The 25,390-nt window shown below is 31.7% G+C and overlaps 1 protein-coding gene across 45 annotated transcripts in view; it reads right to left on the reverse strand.

Moving 5' to 3' along the window:
- LOC130446725 (microtubule-actin cross-linking factor 1) overlaps positions 1 to 25,390 on the reverse strand; it is a 300,505-nt gene that overhangs the window by 194,249 nt on the left and 80,866 nt on the right. For 38 of the 45 annotated variants that reach the window (XR_008910192.1, XM_056783376.1, XM_056783344.1 and 35 more), the window contains exon 2: positions 11,870 to 12,160. The exons of 3 other annotated variants lie outside the window; for them this stretch is intronic. Coding sequence is in view for 41 of the 42 variants with exons in the window: in XM_056783376.1 (XP_056639354.1) it covers positions 11,870 to 12,005 (136 nt within the window). In the remaining variant the exon portion in view is untranslated. Of the gene's footprint in view, positions 1 to 11,869; positions 12,161 to 20,688; positions 20,867 to 25,390 lie in introns of those variants that run through there. 4 more of the 45 variants (XM_056783185.1, XM_056783131.1, XM_056783495.1 and 1 more) reach the window with 2 other exon arrangements.

The following is a 25,390-nucleotide window of genomic DNA, read 5'->3' on the forward strand; positions in this document are numbered from 1 at the left end:
GCTCCTTGTTTCTTCAACATTATCCATACATTTTCGCTCTAAAAAATCGTTTGTTATACTTCACTTTCACTGTATTTTCTATTTTTGTTCTTTTCAAGTAAGAATAGAGCTATTATCCCATATTTTGCTATCAACATAGATAAAATTTACTAATAGATTATTTAATGGAATTTATTCATGATATGCAAGCATGTAACCTCGTAATTAGTGCAGTTTTGCTAACATCATATGAAACAATGTCTAATATTAACAAACTCTTTGATTGAAATTCATTGGTTGGTATTTCAATAAAAATACCAAATTGTAAATGGAATGAATAATGTTGTTATAATTGATTATTAACGAAAAAGAAAAATTCTAACGTATGTGAACTTTTCTTTTTCAGTAATAAACATTAAGCATCATCATGCCAGTGAGTTTTTTATGAAACATTTCCATTAGTAACCCACTTAGTAGAATGACCGTAACTGTAAAATTTAATGGCTAATGTTTAGTATTTTGCTTGGCCTTATTCAATGATTAGGCCAATCCGATGATTTATCGAAAAATTGATAACTGACATAAGAATAAATGAAATTGACTTATAGCATATACCCAAGATACAAGCTAGTGAATTGTACCATTGTCATAATTTAGAACATACTAGTGCTGTTTATATGATACCAGTTAATTTTAAGGTCCCAGAATTACCAGGCGTGATCTAGAGATCGCGGTAGTTGCTTGAAAAATATCAATGTATTAGAAAGTACACAATATATACAGCATGTTTCAAGTTTGAAGACGCCACGATATTTAGTATTTGTTTGCAAGCCTTCAATAGTGAATGTTTTCAGTTAATTGTTAACATGAAAAAAAATGGTCATCGTTATGCGATACAATTATTTATTATCGCAGACATAGTCGGCTTTTCGGTAATTTTATACTTTCGCGATCCCCTCGTTTTTTTGGCTCTAGAAAATCGAAAAATCTGATTTCGATTAATTTTCTTTTAAAATCTTCGTTTTTATGGCGGATTTATGAAAAAAAATATAGGAAATATCTCACCTGGAGATAGTTTTATGACTTCGTTCATAACTCTTTTACAAAGCATCAAACGTAGTTCATATATTTTAATCTACACAAAAAACGTACATTTTGGAAAAAAGAAATCGAAAAACGTTTGTTTATTCATTTTTTATCTCTAACAGTCAACCTTAGTAAAATGCCATTGTTTTAAATGGTGAAAATTTTCAATTTTTCCAAGTTAACTTTTAATATCCTACACTACAATAAGTGATTTTAAGAATGTTTTGTTCATATATCTTTAATGATTACTTAATAAAAATGTTACAAAGGATTATATATGAGAAAAGTTCAATATTAAGAGAAATTTTTATTACTTTTAATTGTAAAAACATGATAAATCAACATTTTTGTATAAATTTTTTTGTTCGTTTTTTATGTAGATTATGAAATAATATATAACACCTTCATTTTACTAGTTGGAAAAAAGTTATCAACAAGTATACGTGAATAAGTGCATTTTCATGAACATTTAAAGCCCTGAAACCAATATAAGTTTTTATTTTTTTTATCCCCATAATGTTTTCGTAAATCCGCCGTAAAAACGAAGATTTAAAAAAAAATTCATCGAAATCGAATGACTTTTCGATTTTCTAGAGACAAAAAACTAGAGGACCGCGAAAGTATAAAATTACAGGCATTTCATAAAGTGCGGTACATACATCTTATATTAACTGAAAATTTGGACATGAGAAAGCTGTGCGCAAGATGGATATCGCGTTTGATTACAATGGAACAAAAACAGCGCCGTGAAGATGTTTCCATCCAGTGTTTCACAGAAATAAAGCTGAATTTTTGCACCGTTTTATAACCACGATGAAACGTGGGTCCTATCCTTCACACCCGAAACAAAAGAGCAATCAAAACAATGTACTGAAAAGAAGAACCGGCTCCAAAGAAGGCAAAGACCGTCCGATCTGCAGGACCGGTCCTGTCGTCGGTTTTTTGGGTTGTGTGTAGGATAATTTTCATTGACTTGAAAAAGGAAAAACCATCAACGGCGAGTATTATGCAAACTAATTGCGTCGTTTAAGCAAAGAAATGAGCAAAATCGGCCGCCAGCTAACATATCCGTTATAGCTATGGCCAAAATTGAAGACTTAAAGTTTAAATTTCTACCTAATGCACCTCTTTTGCTAGTTCTAGCCACTCGGATTATTTTCTGTTCTGAGACTGGAAAAAATGGCTCGATGGTCAAAGATTTTCAAACAATGAAGAGGTGATGTCGGCATTTAATAATAGCTATCTTGAAAAAGAAATATATTTTTTTCCAAAATTCTTGTGTTTTCTTTGTTGGGCCAGGTACTTCTGGGTCCTTCCTTGTAAGAGTATTAAATCTTAGTGATCCATGCAAAACCAATACAGGATGAAAATCCAATTAATATTTAATACTATCCTAAATAGTATTTTCTCCTATTCCCATATCGGACAGGTAAATTCGCCCAGTATAACAATGAATTTAGAGTCTTTTCCAATGGCAAGACATTAAAAATTAAGTTATTAGTGATGTCAGATGAGAATGAAATAAATTTTCTGAAAATTTCAAATTTTTGAACTCGCATTTAATATTGTCTGCCGGTTACATGAGTGAACAGTCTTAAGAAAAAAACTATTTGACTTCAACAGTTCGGAAATCACTCAATACTTGCGAATTATAGGAGATATTAGAAAAACACGTATGAATAAGATTTTAGGATTTGAAGGAGGAATGCTTCCATATCATTGTACAAACTTTAAATTAATATTTGTACTTAATTTGGGAATTTATTCTCATTCAAAATACAGAGTTGCGTGGTGATTATCTACCAGTTCGAATCGAATACTATGGAGATAGTATAAAAGGCAGGATAGTAAAATCGGTGGTAGGAGCGTTACAAAAACAAAACTTCTTTCTTCTTCTTCTTAAAACGATATTAGTTTGAGCTTACTAACTAAGAAAAGAAGTTTGTTATAACACGAAGCCAGAATTGTTAATTTACCAGAAATAATTGGTCCCTCTAGTATTATGCGCAAACTACTTAATAAAACAAATGAATTATCAATACATTAATAACATTTTATTCTATTAAAAAGATATAATTGAATGAAACTAACTAATCAAAGAAATAATTACTATTTTTCTCTCTAATTAGAAACACGAAGAAATGAGACCGTTTATTCGAAAAAATCTATTTGTGAAACAAATTCTTACGTATTTTTGTCAAATTTTGTAATTGACACGATTAAATGAAATGTTTTGATAGTGACTGGCCTGAATTCCAAGAAGAAATACCAAATAGTAAGATATGTGTAAAGTCGTCGCTAAGTCTACATGATAAAGATAAGAAAGAAACTTATAATAAGTAGCTTGTATTCGTTATGAAAACTGTCTACAATTATAAACATTTCATTCAAATAATCAAACAGTAAAAGCGTTATATTTTTCAGTTTAAGAAGTATTTATCTCTTTTTATGGCTATGAATATAAAATCAAATGTCGCACAAACGTTCCACGTAATTTCAATTAACAACCAACTAAAAGTTATGACTATGATTACGTAAATGCTGGTTGGGGTTATGAACTCTTAATGTACTTTATGTTTACATTAATATCTGTTTTAATTGTTTGTATAGTTTCTTTTGTTTGATATGTTTCTCTTAATCAGATACATTCAGTTTTACAGCAGAGCTTCAGCTGAATTCTGACACAATTTTTGAAAAGATAAGTTAACTAGATAAATTTGAGATATTAAAAAAAATACAAACGATATTTCAAGGAAATAGAATTCAATATAGAAACTTTTTTAAAAGTATGATTTACCAACAAAGCAACCTTGGAAATTAATTTGTTACAATTCTTATACTTATACAATGAAAACTTGGCTAGCACAAGTAGCACAAGAAGAAGAAAGACAAGCAAAAACAATACTACAAATGTTTGAAGTAGTAAAGGATCAAAAAGTGTAGAAAAATGGATTAAAAGAGAGCGGAAACCAAAATCCCAATACTCTGACGTTCAAAATCATAAAAAAGAAGAAAATCCATATGAGAGAAATGAAAATTTTAGTGGTAATTTCAAAAATTCAAAAATTGAAAATTGCATGGCAAGTTCATATTGTTGATAAAATTGGGTTTTTTTGTTGCCAAACGTACAAAATTGTTCTGAAATATCCTTTTATTTCAGTGGTCTTAACTGAAGAATTGTTAATCCTACCTCTTTGCATTGCGATAATCCGTGGAAACGCAGGTTTTTTATACAACGCTACTGAACTTTTCCGTAATATTGTTCATTAGATGGCACATGACATTTGGATGTGCACCAGCTAAAGGAGACGGAATATCTATAATATTTTTGCACATTCTACCTTGTAAACAATATACTGAAAAATCATACCACTACTATTTAGATATATCAAAGAAAAGTATTATCAAAAGTTATCCAGACTATTATTTTAACCAGATAGGTATATACTTTTCACCAAAAGTTGGATGGCGCTATAGCAAAGGGAATCGAATATATACATTTTAGCAATTTGTATCTGGTACAGTCCCATGTAGAAATTGTAACAGTATATCTATTTTGTCGAGTCGATTTTGTATCGTGTATCCCATTATCTTCATCGCTCCAGCTACTCTTATCAGTTTGTTTCCTTCTACGCAACGCTATGTGCCACCAATTTCTGATTGTTAGTACAAAAATGTGTAAAAAGTCTATCTTTCAAATAGTGTCCGAATTAACAGAGGGTACGTTCTTAATGAATATACTCATTATTTGGAAATGGAGCGTTCAATATAAAAAAAGCAGAAGATTCAGTTAAAATCATCCTGTCATGCCAAAAATTCTAAGCGAATACAACTAGAGCAGCAGTTGGATAAAAAGAAGACATAGATCAGTTGTCCTAAAGCAAGACGAATTCTTCTAAATATTACGACGAGTAAACGTCCACAGGTTTGCACAAAAACTTTTTTTGTTTTATTTTCATTATTGTTTGGCATGGATGAAAGTGTTAAAAAGGGGAAATTGGATTGAGCGGCTGCAAAGGGAAAGAAACTGAGAATGAATGGAAACGTTAAAAAAAGGCTATCAAGTGATTTTTGTTAATAAATTTAACAAATTTCTCCAGTTCACTTTCAAATGAGTTACAAGCTCTTATTTTGAATTTTCCAGGCAAACGTTAGAGACAACGGAGCGATTGTAGCAATAAAATCAATAAAGTATCTCTAATACACTTTCTAATAAGATATAAGCTCTTACTTCAGATTTTCCTCAAATATTACACCACTTATGGAAAGTATGGAAACGTAAAACGAAATCGGTTGATTTTAGTCACAAAATTTCTCATCTTTATTATATATCATTTATTAAAGAGTTACAAGTTTTCAGTTCCTGTTTTTTATTGCACTACGTGGCAAAAGATTGGTTTCATCAGCTGCATCCACGATATTTAGCAACATAAAGAGAATGCCCTGATTTTCTTGATTACTAAATGAATTTAAAAATTAAACAGGTCATTCCTACACGGATTTTCTAACTATGGTTTGTTAAATAATTGAGGTGGTTTTTCACAAAACATACTACAAGATAGTGAATAAAAAACTTCCGTCACATAAATTGACATTTTCTTAATGAAAGAAAGTTTCCATAAAACTTTTAGATTGAATAGTAACGGTAATATACTCACATATAACGAAGGTCAAATAGTTTAATTGAAACTCATTTTTAAACTAACGAGAAGTTTATGACACAACAGTCATCGTATTTCCCAAGAAAAATGTGACCCATATAATACCACAAACTTTAAATGCTTGTGTTTTAGTGGTTTGTTTTTGACAAACATATGGTGTGATTCACATATTTAAACCTATGCTAATACGAACTATTATATTAAAAACAGTGTTAGAGTGTTTCTCTTTAACCGAATTTTTATGTTCGGAAAAAACCAAAAGTCGCATAGTTAAGAAGACTTTAGCAGCAAAAATTCTCAAGCCAAAAGCGACTTGTGGTGTAGCTCATTGTCAAGAAGAAGAAAGTCTCTTCACAAATTGTTTCACAAAACGTTTCAGTACTTGATATTCGTTTCCCAGTGTTGCTTTCTCCCGGTCTTCCCTTATATATTCTTCTTTAATTTGGATAATCAATTTTTTGCCATTTTTTATACATCATCTGATAAACTCTTGTGACTTTGTATTTATGTTGTCGTCGAAACGTTCGGAATCTTTTAGTTTAAGAAACATAACAATTTGTTTGCCCACCTTTTTATATGGTGCATTTACCATTCAGGTCATTTAAGTAATAAAGAAGTTGATATGGCGTGAGGTGATGGCAGTGAAAGATATTTTCTACTAATTTTTAAAAATTAACCTGATATGGTGAACGATGTTTTTGTTTTGGTGACAGGTACGTATGTATTGAAAGCATGATTAGGATGAAAATCGCTCCCAACAAAGAGCATCAAAAAGTTTTAAGGATCTATTTGAACTTACTGGTGGCAGCATTCTTTGCATATGGCGTGAGAAAGCTCACGTTGAAAAAAAATTGTATGACTGTACAAATCTTCTAGCAATAAAATCACCTCATACTCGTATCTCAATATGTCTCTTACTGGTCAAGAATAAAGACATGGGTGGATTGAACGAAGGATTTGAAAAAGCGAAAATTTTGTAGCTTCGTCCACATTCTTAAGAGGCCAGACAGAAGAATGTAATGAGGAATAGAACAAGTACTTGAGAATTAACCAGTATAAACCAATGAAGGAGTTTGGGACAATGAATAGGCTATGTTTGCGCAATGGACAGAAACGACTTGAAATTTGATATGGTGTCGATTGGTTTCATCGTTCATCCAACACTTTGGATGAAACAAAAATTGAAGACAGTTTACCCATAACGACATGTCAAGCTACGAGATGCTTCCAAGACGAATATCCAAAGTTTTGAGTCTAAATTCACGTTTATACCATTGTTTATAAGAAAACTTATAGCAGGAGATCGTTTTTATTTTATCCCATTATTTTGAGTTCAGATATAATTTTAAGACTCTTTTGATTCCATAGACTACATGAACTCATGAACTATATATATAGGTATTGGTATAGTGGTAATGAAAAGAGTATTTAACACCACAATTTCACTACGAATATCTCATTTTAATATACTTTTCAGTAATTTTCAGTGATTTTTGACTTGTACGTGGCTTTATAGTTCCTCTCTGATTTTGTAGGTTACAGATTTTTCTTATGCTTGCGGATAACTCCAATATATTGGGAGAAGTACTGCTTGTAAAAACAAGTGTCATCACTATATAAGCTTCTCCTCACATATTTGCGCCAAAACATTAAGCTTTAATATTGCGTTACTTTTGACATGACTATTGAATATTATTCCAACGAATTGCCAATATAATTCAATCGACAAGATTAAGAAATATCATTACTTGTCAATATTTTACGAGTAATGCACCTATAAAACCTGTAGTGATTTTAATAAAACATCATATTACCATTTTATTACAACCCGCAACATTGGTTGACATAAATCTTCAAAATTCCTCGGAAATAGATCAATGTTTTGTAATACTCAAGAAAACATTAGGCAGTTGTAGATATGAGGGTTCCGTTGAAGTTTGCTTTGATAGCCAAGTTTTAGGTGCACGTTTAATAATCTTTTTAACCTCTATGAATCATCTTGTATATCTTTGTGATTCAGTGAACGTATCGCTTACTCAACAAGTATCTGTTTCAAATTCTTTATATTGAAGATATCACTTACCAAAAATAGAAATTGATGAATAGGATATGTTATGTTTAATATTATTGTACTGAGAATTAGACTGTTTGTGAAAGAAGTCACGATTATTATAATGTTTGAAATAATTTATCAATTTAAAAGTTTAAACAGATTGAATTTTTGATATGTGGTTTTGCTCTAGTTCAACTAGTTAATAATCACATGGGTATTTGGTCAGATAGAAAAACTTTCATTATATACATGCAAAACGAATTTTCTTTCATTTCATTTTAGAGAAATCTAAATATTTTTTCCTTCATGTTTCCGATTGGGGTTCAGATGCATCCGCAAAACGGTTGTTTTGAACGGAGTTTCAATATACATGTCGTAGGTCAATAGACAAGTTGGAATTTTAGCTAATATCCCAGGATAATAGGCAGTTGGCTGATGGCGCGCTTCGCATGTCTATTCTCCCGGAGTATTAGCTAAATACCGGACGATTTGAAATTTCCGACGATATTTCGAAGTAGTGTAAAGCAAAATTTATTGCCAAGAGAATGCAAAGACTCGTACAACAAAGAATATGACAAATTTTTGTAGTAGATGTGAGAAAATGCTATAGAAAATATCAACAAAACTGTGCTTTTGGATTACTTTAATAATTTATCCGGAAAATTTTGATGACAATATTGATAGTTGTAGTTATTACAAATTAATTTTGTGAGTATTTGGCACAATGATCAAAATGAGGCATCAAATGAAACGTCACAGTCACACATGTGGAAATAAATCTGGTTTAATTGTAGAGGTGCCGGAATCTTTACCATTGTTGTGAAAAAAAATGAATAGCGTGAACCTTGCAGCTTACAACAAAGTTTTTTTTAAATTCACAGACAAGGCAACCCTTTCAGCAGAAGCTGAAATGTCATTGTAGAAGAAAAAAAACCACAGTAGTGGAAAGGTATATACAGAACATCATATTCTTAAAAAATGATATTTCAAGGATTTTGGCAGGCATATTATCTGGATCTAGCATTTCAATACAAGAGCTAGAGTCTCAGACAATGAACCGTGAATTAACTTTGCTGCTGGAAACTTAGATATCGGCGGAAATTTCCAGAATGTAAATGTACATTATTAATAGAAAACTGTTTTCAGTGCGGGACATGGTGTGTACTTTATATGCACAATGGCTTAACGTAATCCATTATGCAGATGATATCTAAATAAATAAAATATAAAAATATATTTTAAAAATAATAATTCCGTAATTGTCACTTATTAGAAGGAAAGTGTCACAGCTTACACCGAAATTTCAAGTAATTACGCAGAATATGGAAATATTAACCTGTCTCTCGTAAAATCATGTAACATATGCTAATAACTATGATTTCACTTCCTTCTTAAAACCAATTTGAAAATAATTATAGTTATTGAGCAACTACCTTACATTAGCGAAGCCCAAATAAGTTTTGCCGTTTGTTAAAAAAACTTGCTCAGCACACCCAACATACTGATTTATATAAAATTATATAAAAAAACGGATTCAAACAAACTGGGAAATGTCGATAACGTAATATATATATTTTGTAATGCATCTTATCGTTAGTGTTCATACACAGAGTGATACGATACAGATGTAAATAGATTCTTATTTCTAAATTTCAATTGCATTACTATTTTATCTTTGAATATCTTTATTAATATTATCGAGAAGGTCTTTAGTTTCTCTAATTACAATTCAACCAAAAATATATAGTGTAGTATGTACGAGAGTTGTCTGAAAAGTTTTCGACCTCGAATTTATTAATATATATTGGTTAGGTTAGGTTACGGAATGTGTTGAGAGATCCTTGCTAAACTTAGCTTCTATTTAATTTCGTATAAATGAGTTATTGTGAATTTTGTCCGAACATGGGGAAAATGAGTAATGAGCTGTCATTAAACACACCTAAGTAAATAAAGGGGAAATTAGACACTGTATTAGGAGGCCGTACCATCATTTATGATCTTAAAATTTTGGGCAGCTGAATTAGGTTGACTAACCACTAGCGTTAGGAATGACAAAAAAACAAAATAGTTCATCAAATGTTAGTAGACCGTCGAGTTAAGATTAGAGAGATAGAAGAAGCACATTTTGGACCAAAGGCGAATTCGAATAAACATTTCCCAGTGCTAATTGATTCGGTTTAAGCAAAATGAGTCAGAATTTTTACACCGATTCATGACTATATGAAATTTGGATCCACCACTACACTTCTGATATGAAAAAAAGAGTCAAGATAGTAGATTACAAAGGAGAACCTGCTCCAAAGAAAGTAAAGATGATTTAATCGGTTAGAAAAGTGACAAACAAACAGTTTTTTTGGGATAGTCATGACATTGTGTTCATCGACTATCTACAAAAAACAAAAAAGTATCTACATTTAGAGAAAATTAAAGTGCTTTTTCATTGGGATAATGCACCTTCCCAAACTTGGGTGATCGCCATGGCTAATATTCACAAATTGCACTTCGATTTGTAGTCTCCAGATCTGGTCCCCAGTAACTTTAGGACAAAAAGAATACAATGGTACGGACACATTGAAAGAATGGAAAAATGACAGAGTGTAAGGAAAATTATGGAATGGAGACCGAACGAGAAAAGATTACCAGGCAGACCAAAAAATAGATATGAAGCTCAGATTGTACAAGATAAGCAAAATCTAGGAGAAATGGAGAACAATAGTCAATGCTACAAAAACAGGTAATAAGTTGTAATTAATTAGTGATAAAATGTGGTCTAACCACCCATAAAAATATAGAGTCAGAAAAACTCAATCTGAGCGGTTACGAGTCTAAATAGAATGTATAAGCCTTGTATCTATATATTCTATGGTTTTAATCTATTAATCTATTTAAACTATTCTTTGTATGAGATGCAAAAACTTCACCATGGATTTAAATAAATAGTAAACTGACGGTGCCAGGTCAGGACTAAATACTGGATGCGATAGGGTGTTCAATACCACCAAATCCGCGTAACTTTCGCAGTATGTGGTTCAGTATTGTTTTGTTGTAAGAGAATCCGTTTTCGGTTAACCAAACCTGAATATTTCTCCAATAAAACCTCATACATCCGCATCAGATGTCCACTATATACGACGGCATCGATTGCTCGACCATCTGGAATGATTTCGAAGTACACTAAACCTTGATAACAGACACACAATAAGACGTTACGCTCAAATCCACTGATTTTCTATCTTATTTAAACCCAAAATAATTTCCCATTGCAAGATGCAATGCGTATAATGAAAAAATCAAGGAGGTGTTTACACACCTCTACTCGTGTGGCACTATTCGACAACTTTTATAGATCTTACTTAATTATTTGAAATGGTATGGTATTTTTAGTAGGAACGAGGAAGTTCTGGTACTACTACTACTATTTTCGTACTGTGTCGTTAATAAACAAAGAGAAAATGATTAAAAGAAAGACTAGTCTCAACAAGTTACATGTTTAAATCGAAGCGTAGGAATATTCATATATGAAAACAGACATTACTCATGATATGTATTAAAGTATCTTAGAACTTAATAACACGTTAAAGAGATTCTCTAAGTCGGTGATCCCCAAAATGATTCAGGTACACCCCTAGGGATCCACGGGAAGCTTTACAATAGGAGTATACTTGAATGTCCATTATTAGATATGAGTTTTTGACGAGTTGGTAATATGGTGTAAATGTATCAACTAAAACTAGTAATAAGTATTTTGAAAGTGGGATAGGAGGAAAAAAAGTTTGGGAACTTCTGCTCTAAGTAATGTATACATTTTATATAAAAAAGTGTTGGGTGTTGGTTGCAGCTAATAAAGACTATAACAAATATTCTAAGATTACCAAGTACTTACACAAAACCTATTAAAATATTAACGTAATGTAATTCAACTGTCAAACGTGTCACGAAAATCTTAAAATATTTGTTGCATAGAACTCTAAAAAATACAAACCACTCCAAAAATTGTTAACAGAACATCAACAGCGACAGTAGGCCAAACGAAAAATTATAACCACCACCGTACCTTCTAAAGATTCAATAAAAAGATCCCAAATAGTACCTTTGAACTTGGTTAAGTTCTCCTCATATCCATGTGGTTTTTCATCGGTTCTTCTGTACTTTTCAGGAGGAGCGTCGAAGTAGGCTTCATTTGGATCGAAGCCTAGTTTCTCCTTGTAGTAAGTTTGATTTGACATTTTTTCACTGAATCGGTTTTTAAAACATCACACGCGCACACTTTAGTTTCTTTTTTTTTAATTAATTTTCGTTAATTTACTGTTAAATTCGATTTTTTTGGAATGTATACGTTGCGATTCGATTTATTGATTCGTTGTTCGATATTTCGTTGACACTGAAAAACATTTCAGCCAATTTTTTGAATCAGCAAAATATTTTGATTGAATACTTTATATCACAATATAATCGATATTTAACTTGATCAATGAATAAATCTAATCGAATATAGATGGATTTGAAGTTATTGAAGCTTCCATACTCCATTTCTCACATGGATATAAACGAATTCGCTTGATTTATAGACTACCTCAAAGCGTTCGACTAAGTCTAAGAATAATTGGGTTGGATAAAGCATTGTTACTAACTAAATTGGAATTATTATGCCGAAGTTAAAAAAATTTCAATCATGAAATTAGAATGCATTGCTATAAGAAGAAGGTTCAGGTAAGGATGTAAATCATATCAGCCTTTTACCAACATTGAATATACAATAGGAGGGCTTAATTTAGTTGACTTTTACAATACACTGACAGTCACTAACAATTTCATAGTAAATTTTGTATGTTAAACAGAGTTATAATTGGCCATTTACGATTAGTGTTTGTTGTAGGTACTTAAAAAATGCAGTCCCTAGTAAAAATGGTCATGACTCGTAAACACTTTCGTGCAAGTACTTTTTATAACATTCGATCTGAAAGATCGTCCAAAAACTGTCATTGTACCTGATTACATCGATGCCCTTCTTGAACTAATCGTCATGTGACTGATGACTGATGAAAAAGAGGCATCTTTAGGCATTGGTATGAGTAGCATACATTGTCATTTAATTTCGAGAATGTGTTCACAAGCAATAAAAGGCTTGCGTCCACTGGTGTATTGGAAAATGTGCTAGAGGTACATCAAAGGCTGTAGAAAATAAAGAGTAATAATCTATATCCAACAAAAGTCGTTCGCAGAAGAAACACATAAAGAATAGCAAATCCAAAAAAATTGCCTATTTTTTGGCATTACCCGTCTAATAATAGTGACGTCGGTCAATTCTGAATGGTGCAAAACTGTCAAAGAACAGGCGAATCATTGTCCATCATAGCAATGTAAAATCTCACATCGTTGCGCAAACAAGTTTTTTATCAGATCTATGTAGAGATGATGGCCCATTCCACCAAACTGTTGTGATTTGGCACCCAAGGAGTTACTTTTGTTTCAGCACCAAAACAAATACTGCTTGGTCAAAGATTTTCGTTAGCAGAAGCCATCTTTGCATTTAAAACACATATTTTGGAGCAGCATCAGTCGGAATGAAAAAAATTATGTTGGTATTAGGTCACAAATATAAATAAAAACTCTGGTATAAAATATTCATAGATGACGAACAACACATAGTAGTTGGTATAATTGCTCAACGCATCCGAAACTTAGAGCAACAATTTAGCAAGCCAGAAGTGCATTTATAAATATGAAGCAACTACATATAAGATCATATACTTGAACTAATGCGAGAAAATAACTGATAATTTGCATTAAAAAGGGAAAAACCCAATATAAATATATCATATAATAGACGAGAGAAAAGAGGAATCACTAATAATTATCATAAAGGGAAACATTCAAAATAGAATATTAGTTCAAAGAGATAGAAATCAAAGCTCAAATACCTATTGATAGTTGCTCCATAATAAGCAACATTAGAGTAGACTCTTCGGCAATTGGAGACAGCGAACTGCGAAGAAGATAAATGAATGAATCAAAAATTACTCACCCTATCTATTTCAAAATACAAGAAGAACATTTTCCACTATATTTTATGCATTTATATAGATGAATGAATATAAATCCATCGACCTTAGACTGTTTTTGGGTAAATGTAAACCAATTGAACTGACCTGACCATTTCGATATTTCTGTGAATTAGTCTGTATAGAAAATATATTACTCGGTATCGAGGTACATTAGACCGAACATTTCAAAAACGATCATAAAATTATTGTTTGAAAATTATATTCACTAAATTTACCGTTAGTAATGCATTGTAGACATCGAGCATGATTGTACACAAAAATGTATAGGAGGTTCTATAATTATTATCAAAATCATGTAAATTTTTTGCTGATTCAAAAAAATACATTAGGAGATCACTGTCATTTTTATCTTTATCTGTAGGTACTTATTTTATCTAAATCTTACTAATACGATATAATTAAATATGACGATATACTGGCAAAACAAAACCAATCACCTGTGATTATTTATATTTTTTTTTGGTATTTGCTTAGAAGACGAGTATTGTAAGGCCATTTATATTAGCTTATTGTATTCTATATATTAATCATACATTTTATATAAAGATGTGTTAAATACTACTACAATTGATTTTATATAATAGAATGTGAAAAACATTTAAAATGCAAATTTATTTTGCGTCGAAACTTTATGAAAATTGATTAAGGTCGCGAATCACTTGTTTGTATATTTGTTGCGAGATTATATTTAAGAGGTGCTGTGTGTGAAGAAAAAGAACCAATAAAACAAAAAAAAAATAACTAAAAATTCTCTTAAAAAACATCTATAACGTAATACGAATAGCAATGTTGATATTTCGAACCAAATTAAATTCTATAATTTATCTACGACGATAATAATAACTACTAAAGACAGAAAATGAATTTTGATACTTACCTATAACAATACTATAGAAATTTTAGTTATAATTGAGTTTATGGTGACTTTTTGGGCTTGCTACAATTTTTTTGGTTTGTACTAATTGGTTAGAATGTTATATGCAGTATATGTCTTAAGTCGGTGCAACACGATGCGTCCAATGCTTCCAACAGTTAGCCCGGTTGTATTAGGTAAAAAAAGGGGAAACCTCTGAATGAAAGATAATAAGCTGAAAATTGGTATAGACCTTTGTTTTTTCGTTCTAAATATTGTCTCAAAAGTCACCATTGCTATCATCTCCGCGTCATACGATATTGAAGGTCAAAGGTAATTAAAATCGGTTTTTTGCGAATATCTCGCTTCCTATTACTCAAATGAGCCCAATATAATTATACGCTGCGCACTCTGCGCGCTCTACCCCAAAAATGGTTGGTTGTATGGAAAAAAAAGTTTAAACAAAAGTTGTAGAGAATTTTATACTCTATAACTTTTATAATAAATACAAATTTCATTTAAACAATAGGAACCGAGATATTAACAAAAAAATACGATTTTGATGACCTTTGAACTTCAATATATTAAGACGCAGACACGATAGCAATGGTGACTTTTGAGACAATATTTAGAAAGACAAAACAAAGGGTTATACTAATTTTCAGCTTATTATATTTTATTCCCAGGTAAAACCCCTAATATGACTGGGCTAAGTACATACTGAATACACTGTTTACACTACCACTACACCAACACTCACAATTACACTGTCTGTTTCGATAAGTTATCGTCTTCAGAGATTGAAGGTAAACTAAAACCTAATGACTTGACTTATCTAAATATAGGAGTAGCTTAAATAGAGACAAAGGGCCAATTCCTTACAGCCCATTCTATAGTTTAATATGTGAAGATTCCCGCCAAGGAGGTTTTCCTGCTGGAATCAATTTTCGCGGGTTTATTGGTGGAAAAATTTAGTATAAAACAGGTCAACTCAAGTCATTAGGTTCTAGTTTACCTTCAGTCTCTGAAGACGATAACTTGGTTATCGAAACGTACGTCAGATAGTATAATTGTGAGTGTTGGTATAGTAGTGGTGTAAACAGTGTAGTCAGTATAAATATCGCTAACGGTAACAAACGTTCTAACTAATTTCCAACAGTAAATTACGACAGTATTTACAATAGATTTTTCATGTTTTTCTATGTTGTTTGGGCAACTACTAGGCGAAAAATTGCGCAAATCTTGCCACCGGGCTCGTCTACTTTTCCAGAATAAAATTGATAATTTGATTTTTGTAGCAGAGCTAGAAGAATTAGATTCAAGGGTACAAAGTCCTCCCAGCTTCTCTTCTAGTCAATTGCTGTTCCGTTCCCTTGACATACCTGTCACAAGGTATTCCATTCATAATCACACCTCTTCACATTCTACTTGTTCTCTTTCATCCTACGCATATTCACGTTCTCCTTATTCCACTTTTCCATCGCATCTACAGCCATCTACTCCTCAAAACGGATCTACTCAAAATTTACAGGATCTAAGTATTCCATTAAGAGACAATCTTCTTGACATTCATTCTAATGCTGATGGGTTCCTGACTAAGGAAACTTGTAATGAGAAAATAGGCGAAAATAGTACTAATTTGCAATTTTCAAGATAATTATATATATTTGCAAACTAATCCTTTTGTAATTCTTTTTATTTCTATTTCGTATAATAAATAGAGTATTATTTAAGTATTCTTTTTTACTTTTCATATTTCAATGTATCCATAATGGCCTCACAAATATTGGATACAATGTGGCTTATTTCCTGATGTGATATCTTAAATAGATATGCAAGGAGAGTAAAGGAATCACCACTAGGTAAGAATCGAAGAGTGTCTGCTAACCGTTCTTGAATCATTATTGCTTTCCTCCTGTTGGTATCTGCTCTCTTTTATTTTTAGTCCAATTTCTGAAAGAATGAATTCGAAATCTTCTGCGGACATTTGACAAAAGTTTATGAATTTTCCTGATGGTTCCTTCAACAGTTAATGTTGAACGATAACATCTACGATCTCCTTCACGTCTCTTTTTTGGTTTCTGTGCACGTAATAATAATAATTTAGTGCACGATAGTATAAGTACAGTCACAGCAACTGCGATTGTTTCATCATCCATTTTTCGCTATTATGTGAAACTCTATTATTCTCAGAAAACGTCCACACAATTCTGAAGTAATCTAGTGAACAATCGAGATTATGGAAGCTTTTAAACGTTAGACCAATATCGGCAAGTGCTTTGTACATACAGCCTTCATCCAATGTTCAGTCAACGTTGGATGGTGAATGTTGAACGCATCGTGCAGTTGCAGCATTGCAGTCCGGTTTGATGTGGTTCTCAGACGGTGGCATTTGTTATCTCGTTCATAGTTTCTAATCTGGATAAATCTGGATAAAAGACATCGCCATGACTTGTATCAGTTCAGATCGAAATAATAGCTGAAAATGCTTTTTATTTTCTGGTTTTTAGTTACTTTTAATTTAGTAAAAATCAATTGTACAACTAAATATCAAACAATACAATCCAAATGAGAAGATTCCTTAACATAGATATCAATTAGAGATAATTGTAAGACTCAATCGTATTGAGAACAATGTTGTGTAACCGAAAATAATGGTCATCCATATTTTAATTTTAATATAACAACAATCACAGCACGATGTTTACCCATCAGCTATATTCTAATTGATATGCACTTTATCAAATATTTTTATCAATACCGAGATAAGAACGAGGACGCAAACTGTACGTAGTATTATTGTTTAATTATATGGAAGTGGGTCGAGTTATATACATATATTGTCTGGATCATACGAAACATCCATTATTTTTCTATATATTCTTATTCAGTTCAATCATCACCAAAATGAGAAATTTTTAGTTCCGACTAAAGGATATCATATCTGTCGATTTCATTTTGTATATGCTGTATCTAGTAAAATACAGGGTATCGATTATGTAATGTCCTTCATTTTATAAGTATATGGATCGTTGTTTTCACTCTCTTTCCATCAGTTTGAGTTCGCTCTTGGTGCAAATCTAGCTACTGCATACTTTCGATATCCTTTGGTCATAGTATTGTTTAGTTTAGCCTTACTATGGTGTACCAATAGTACAATATTTTCTTTCTTTCAATATTATATAGGTTATGATTAAGGCACCTTGCTTCGCTAGTAGTACAAACATCGTATATTCTAGTTAAGTGGTAGGTAAGGATCTTTTCTTATCTACCCAACTACCCGAAAACTTTATTGAACTAATGAGAACCTAGTTTCTAAATCAGTACTATTGTTCTGTGTATTTGTGGTAAAACTTTGGCCACTGCTTTCGGTGTAGAGTGGTTAAATAAGAATAATCAGTTGGAAAAGTAATTCGCATATTTGGAATATATAAATATGAATAAATGTTAAAAAGCTTACTGTTTGGTCATTCAAGAGCAGTTTGCAGTCAATTGTGAATTCTAGTGTGATTATGGAAAATTTGGGAGGGCCTTGTAAACGCCTGATAATCGGTGAGTGGAAAAACATGAATATTTAATTGTTTTAAATCATTTGCAGATACGCATTTATGTAAAAGAGTTGATGACACAGTGGAATTAGCATTTCAAAGAAAGACATCGAAATAAAGTACATGCGTTCTTTTTCAGAATAGAATTTCCGAAGTACTTGCCACTCCTCGAGAGGATAAGGATTGCATTGAAATGAGTCGAAGCACATTATGGAAACTTTTGAAAGAAATAGGTTTTCACTTTTCCACCTGCCTTTTCAGGTTTCTTCTTTTTCCTTCTCCATTGCTTTTATATTTCATGATCAAGATGAATTTCTTGTAGAAAAAGGAGTGATTCATCATCAAGTAAATCCATTCAATCTTTTATTTTAGATCATCATAATATGTTATACAACTTGATCGAAGTCTTACACTCCCTCAAAGTTTTCATTATATCTAGAATTTAGACGTCCATCACTAATTCTAATAAATCGACAAATCTCTTAAATGAAATTACCTTATACATTACAAAATTGGTTTTATAACGGTATTGCCGATATTGGTAAAATACTGTAGCCCTAATAGCTTTTTAATCGATTAAAATTCCACAGATTTAGTCATATATTATCAAAAACTAGAACAGGAAGGAGTTGAACACGAGCAATTGTTAAATAAAATTATAAATTGACTTTGAAAATGAATTAAACTTATCATTGAAACTTTACGAATATGACAAACCTCGATGAAAAAATGAGAGACAGGTCAAGAAAGTTTGGGAATCAAGGAGACAAGAGAAAAAAGTGGGCGTGAGGCCACTAACCACATGGGAAAGTAGAGAAATTTAGAAGACAAAGGGTTATACACACAAGGTGTTTAAAAAAAGTGACTATGCCTCTAGAATGAGCAGAAAATGGAAAAATAATTAGGATTTGCTTAGTAAAAAAATTTCGTAACTCTATCCGAATTCAAGATAAAGGGATAATTGGATTGAAACCTGTCCTATCTTGTCACGACAAAAATCCACTCTAACCATTTTTATGGCTAGAGCTCTTGGACTTAACCTTAATTATAACGATGTATTTGTTCCTCTTTAAGTATCCTCCAGGTACTTGAAGAAGACGTGTTAGTTTGTGCTTCCATACACTCTTGGATCTCGAACAACTGAATTTAAAATAATATTTCCTTTATTAACGGTTCTTGTCTTCTTTGTCTGCTTCAACAGCTGCAATAGTGTCCAAAGTCACCCCTCAGGTTAATAATAATAACATCAACAAATTTTACCAATAACAAAGTTTCAAAAATCTAATGATTGTTGCCTGATTGTCATAACTATCAGTAAATGACAGTTTTCCATGACAAAACATATAAAGACTAGAAAAATTAATTGATTTTTGGGAACGTTATCAGAAAGGAAAACCATTAATCCCAATTTTTAACGTGTATCCGTTTTATCGCTAAGGTCTCATTTACGCGATAGAGAATTGTTAATTCACATCATGCATACTAATTAATAATTCCGAAAAGGATACACAGTATCGAGCTTCACTAAAATTAGGTGTAAAATTAAAATCACTCGGAATTTTTTTAAAGAATCTAATCTTGAAAAAGTACTTGGTGCTCACCGTGTAACTAGCGCCCTCTATGAGAGTCAGATATAAAAACAAATTCATGGGATGTATCAGTTTCAAAAACATATAAAATTTAGTTAAACGTTACGAAAATTTGTAGTAAGCATATCCCAATTATTTTTCAGTTTCTACTAACCCTTTTTAGGAACTTGAGAAATGATGAAAAATTTAAAAAACAATTTATGATCAAATCTATGAGCTCTACTGAAATTTATACTAATATAAAAATACTTTTTCCTATACGGGCTTATTTACAAAATAATACTTGAAACGAAAATATGATTTCCAATGGAACATTCGAATTTCAATGTCCAAATTGAAAAATCACTGTCCGGAAAATGAGATTTTAATATTTTATTGGTTACATAGGTATAGAGTTTTCTTACATGGTGGTAATACAAGAAAAATAATGAAATAAAATATAAACAAGTGAGGAATGTAGTAGAGAAAATGTTTTCATAGTAGATTGAACTAGAAAATATCTCAATTTAGAAATTCGTATCTTCGAAAAATATTTGAACAACAATATTTTTATTTGTTGAAAAATTATTATTTATAATCTAATTTAAACAAATGATACTTACAGTTTTGCAAAATTATAAATTAATCAAAATAATTCATATCGCTGATTAAACAGAAAGATAATAATTGATAAAGAAAAAGAAAAAATTAACAAACCGCTATTACTTATAATATGAACTCTATTTTTTTTTAATTATATGATTGATAATAAATAAAATAATAGTTTTATCTTAAATAACCTATAAATAATGATAAAAGTGACAGATCCACTCAAAAGATATAAACACAGTTCACCAAAATACGCGATAACCAACCTTCACTATATACTGAAAATTTCTATTATTTTCGACACTAATCAGGTATGGTAATATTGGAAACACGCAGATATTTACACAGGCCGCGCAGCTACTCAACTGTTTCGAGAATCAGTGGACAACTGACAATCGAGAAAACAAACTAGGATCACGCGGCCGAGTCTGACCATCTATGGAACTTACACGTTGATCAGGTAGGCCGAGATATCTGCATAACGTAGGTGCTGAATGTAGATAACTCAACCACGGGATATACAGGGGATATGTTTATCTAGTACGCCTCGTTAGATAATTTTGATTGAGATATTTGTTTATTGATTCCTAATTAATTTTTGTTTTTCTATTAGAATTTATGTAGGTTTGTCATTGCCAATTTAAACGGATGACCGATACAAGATATATATATATATATATATATATATATATATATATATATATATATATATATATATATAATGTGAAAAGAATTGTTGGTATTCGTCCAAGGTATTGACAATTTTATTGAATGATTGTTTTACTTCATAATTCGTGACTAAAACGAGACTATGTTTTAATTAACGTTAAGGGGGATAAGGTTTTTTGCATTTTTTTTTTCTCTAAATGAACAATATGTCGAGAATACTGTATTCAAATTTTAAGTCAATCCGAGTGAAACTAACGGAGTGACAACGTGTTAAACGAACTGCCTTTCCCGTAGTTCGTGACCATTCGAACTCAAAATCTACTCAACTGATTATTTTGAAAATTTGAACTAACTTTTTCATATAAATCAACAGGTAATTAGAAAGAGTTTGTTTTTATATTTTTGTATTTTTTAATAACAAATTCTCACTTCCAAGTGTTACAAAAAAATATAAAAATATCTGATTATCTCGAAAAATACATTTCCTCTAAAATGGATATCATTTTTTTTGTTTCAAATGATTATTCATCAATATTTCACATTGAAATTTTTTCTAACATACTTGAAAAGTTGTACAATAATATGTAATTAAATTTCATAAAATTATATTACTCACGTCGCCGGAAAAAAATCACAAAAATATGCTTTTTTCGCTTTCAAAATCTTATACCCCCCCTTAAGTTTTAGTGAAGATTTCAAGAGAGTCATTCATATCTTATGGTGGGTATTCACTTGCGGCAAATACTCCGAACAACCCAAACACACCGCGCGCGCTGTATCAAATTCTAGTCGCTACGTTGCCCCGAACAGAACAGAACGTACAAAACATTTTCGGAAATTTGTCGGTAAACGGGACATGCTCAAAGAGAATTAATGCGTTCGCTGTTGTTCAGTGGATACGGCAATTTTTAACGTTCGTTGCGATTGTGGTTCTCAAAGAGATATAAGCTATATTGTCATAAAAAATGGACAAAGGGGCACAATTTTATATTAGATAATATAATATAATAATTTGGCTCAATAATAATCATAATACAAATAATATCGTCCTTCATACTAAATTGAATTATGCAGTCTATGAGAGATTGTAGATTTCTGCCACAAAATTCAAGTAGAAATGCCTTTGTCAATCTTCGGAACTCATTAAATGTATTTGCCATTTTTAACTCTGAACGTAGCTGATTGACTACTTTTTTGGCACTGAAGATGATAGAATTTTTACCATATCAAAAGTGGGTATTGTTAAGTAAATGTCCAATTTTTTTCTTCTAATGGAGCAGCTATGAATGGGTATCTCAGTTAAGTTGTGAAAGTTTTGCGAACCAAACAAACGGATTCTAAAATGGAAAGAGCGGAGAGAGTTAATATTTTGTATGTTTCAAAATAGGAATTCGCAATACGTTCTACTACTTAAACCATAATTGTAACGAATAGCTCTTTTTTGTAATTTGAAAATAGATTGGAAAGGTTCAAACTACAAGATTATCAGAAAGGCGAACCGTAGGGAAGATGCAATTCGAAAAACGAGTAGTAAGTTGTTAAAGCAATACGAGATTTGGACACAGTTTTAATAGCAAAACAAGCAGAGGATAATTTTTTCGCCAAGGTCTCCTCATGTACGGACCATGGAAGATTCAAACCATATTAAAGAAACACCTCGAATGCTATAATACTCTAAACAGAATTTCATGATTAACACAATCGAAAGCTTTAACGAAATCTCAAAAAACGGAAGCCGAATAAAATTTATTATTAAGTAATGTATAAATTTCAGTCAGGTAGGAAAGCCAACTATTGAGATTTTATGGTGAAACTGAAAAGGCAATAGACGGTTTTTCATTAGTTTTTCAATTATCTTCGATAATATTGATAATAATTCGATAGGACGGATAGTTACTAGTGTTATTTTTCTCTCCACCTGTGCAGGGTAACAATCTTAACTGTACATGGAGTGGAGCGGGAAAAAGTGTTTAAAGTTAATTGATGAGTTTGAAAGGCAGTCTATTTTATGGAATCCGACAACTGGCACATATTATAACAAAGTAAAGAAACATGATTCTTGCCATATAACTTAGATCACTATATTTTGCGGGGCAAAAAGAGCGTCTTGCCTACATTTTTCGTTCTATTCTTTTTATTCTCTCTTTTATTTCCCGCTAAGACCTCTATAAGCACCAGCGACTATGGTAATATCAGATGCATCCATGTCGACAAACACACTAACAAACACGGACTGATGGGAACTGGTGGGAACGCAGCGAACACCGGAACGATCCGCGCCAAAATATTTTGTTACAAGTTGTTCAGACGGCGCGCGAAAATTGTTGTTTGTAGTGCGCGGGCGTTTGGTTGGTTCGTATTGTTATGTTGGGAGTGAATACGCATCTTTAGACTATTTTACATAGAAATACAAACGAAGTATGGTGTTAGCTTCCGCAATTTTTCCGATGTCTTTATGAAAGTTTTAAATAAAGTTGACATATCGAGGATCGAGGATGACGAAGGTATAACAGAATAAGTTAAGTTTGATTAAATCGAAGATTGTACACGATCAATTGAAAATAGAAAAGCGGCCGAAACAGGAGTGGGATTAGTCAAATACAAATCCGAAAAACTACTACTATACTAAACTATATTTGGAAAACATGACAAGAATGGCAACAAGGATATATTACATCGTTTTCCAAAGAAAGAGATCGCAAACAATGTGATAACTATCGTGGGATATGCGCCATGGCTGTCACTATTTATTTATATATACTGTTAATTTTATTTCTATAATGGTTTTTTTATCATATAAGCGTTTTATTGAGCGCGTGGTATAGTTTCCTAGCACTTTCTAGTCGGTCGTTAATTTTGGCCTAGTTTTTTCTCATCTTTTTCTATCGTTACTTGTAGGTATTTATTTTATTTATTTATATTCGATTGCCTCTATATTTAACTGTTTAATTCTATGATCATCTGTGTGCCACTATTGCTCAGTCTTTGTTTTTTCAATATCAATTTTACATTATTTTCTTCACTTTGCGTCGTTGTTTGTTTGTGAGTGATAAAAACATTCAAAGATGATACCAAATTTTATTCATTCATCACAAATTTCAAACATTCGAGATATTTATAAATATAAAAGTGTAAAAATCATGGAACGCTATAGTCCATGCACTTTCTCAACTTTTAATAGCGTTGCCTTTATGGTCCGCCGCTGTAAGAAAGAAAACTTCGTTATGAATAAAGTGTTTTGTTTATCTCTGTTAAATAGTTTGAGAGACTCATATAGTTTCCGAATTAAATTCAAAAATGTATAAACAAAATAATGTTTTCACATTACTGTCTAATCGTTCTAGTTATTTCCGCAAATTTTCAATTATTTAGGTTAGTGGACTTTCGGGACCGATTTCTAATTGTGTCACCGACCTAATATTAGCGATTCTACATTTATATAAGCTATTCAAAAAATTGCGTACATGTTTTGTTGCAATTGGCCTTTATCCAAATTGAATAAAATTAAGCTGATTAAACTAGTACCCAACAATCCTCCTTATCAGCAGAGATTAATTAAACAGTTTTTTGAGTTGGTACAGGTATCAGTAGTAATCGTTTCACGGATCAGTCGGGCGAGTACTAAACTATAATCACAAATTCGCTAGAGCAATAAAAACAAGTTTAACCATCTAAATTCTAAGTAATAGTAAAGTATTATTAAAAACATTTTCTATATCTATGTGGGAATGAGTTTTAGGATGTTTTGTGTTGTAAGGGATTGACATTTAGTTATTTCGGTAATCAGATATGTAGGCTGAAAAAGAAATAAATATCCTGAACTTCAATAATGAATATGAAAATTATACTTATATTGAGAAACAGATCAACTGAAAAGTGAACGAAGCACGGATTTGCTTGAAAAATATCATTTTCAAGTTTGTTTTTCCGTAAATTTGTAAACATGGAAAAAATTGGTCGTAGTTATGTGATACAATGCTTTTATTTGAAAGGCAATAGCTCAACCAATATAAAAGCTGAACTAGATTCTATTCTGGGCAAGACTGCTCGTTCGTTATCAACACTAAAATATTGGGTAGCAGAGTTTAAACGAAGCCGTACTTCCTGCGAAGACCAGCATCGCAGTAGTAGGACAAATGAGAGGACGATGTGAGAAGAAAATTTATAAAGCTGTACTGGATGATTTTCGACTGAGCGAGTATGCAAACATAAAAATGCGGTTCATTGCTGCATTTAACTGAAAATTTGGACATGACGAAGCTGTGCGCAAGATGGGTGCCGCCGCGATTGCTCAAAATG

This window comes from Diorhabda sublineata, chromosome 1 (assembly GCF_026230105.1).
Source record: "Diorhabda sublineata isolate icDioSubl1.1 chromosome 1, icDioSubl1.1, whole genome shotgun sequence".
Taxonomy (NCBI): domain Eukaryota; kingdom Metazoa; phylum Arthropoda; class Insecta; order Coleoptera; family Chrysomelidae; genus Diorhabda; species Diorhabda sublineata.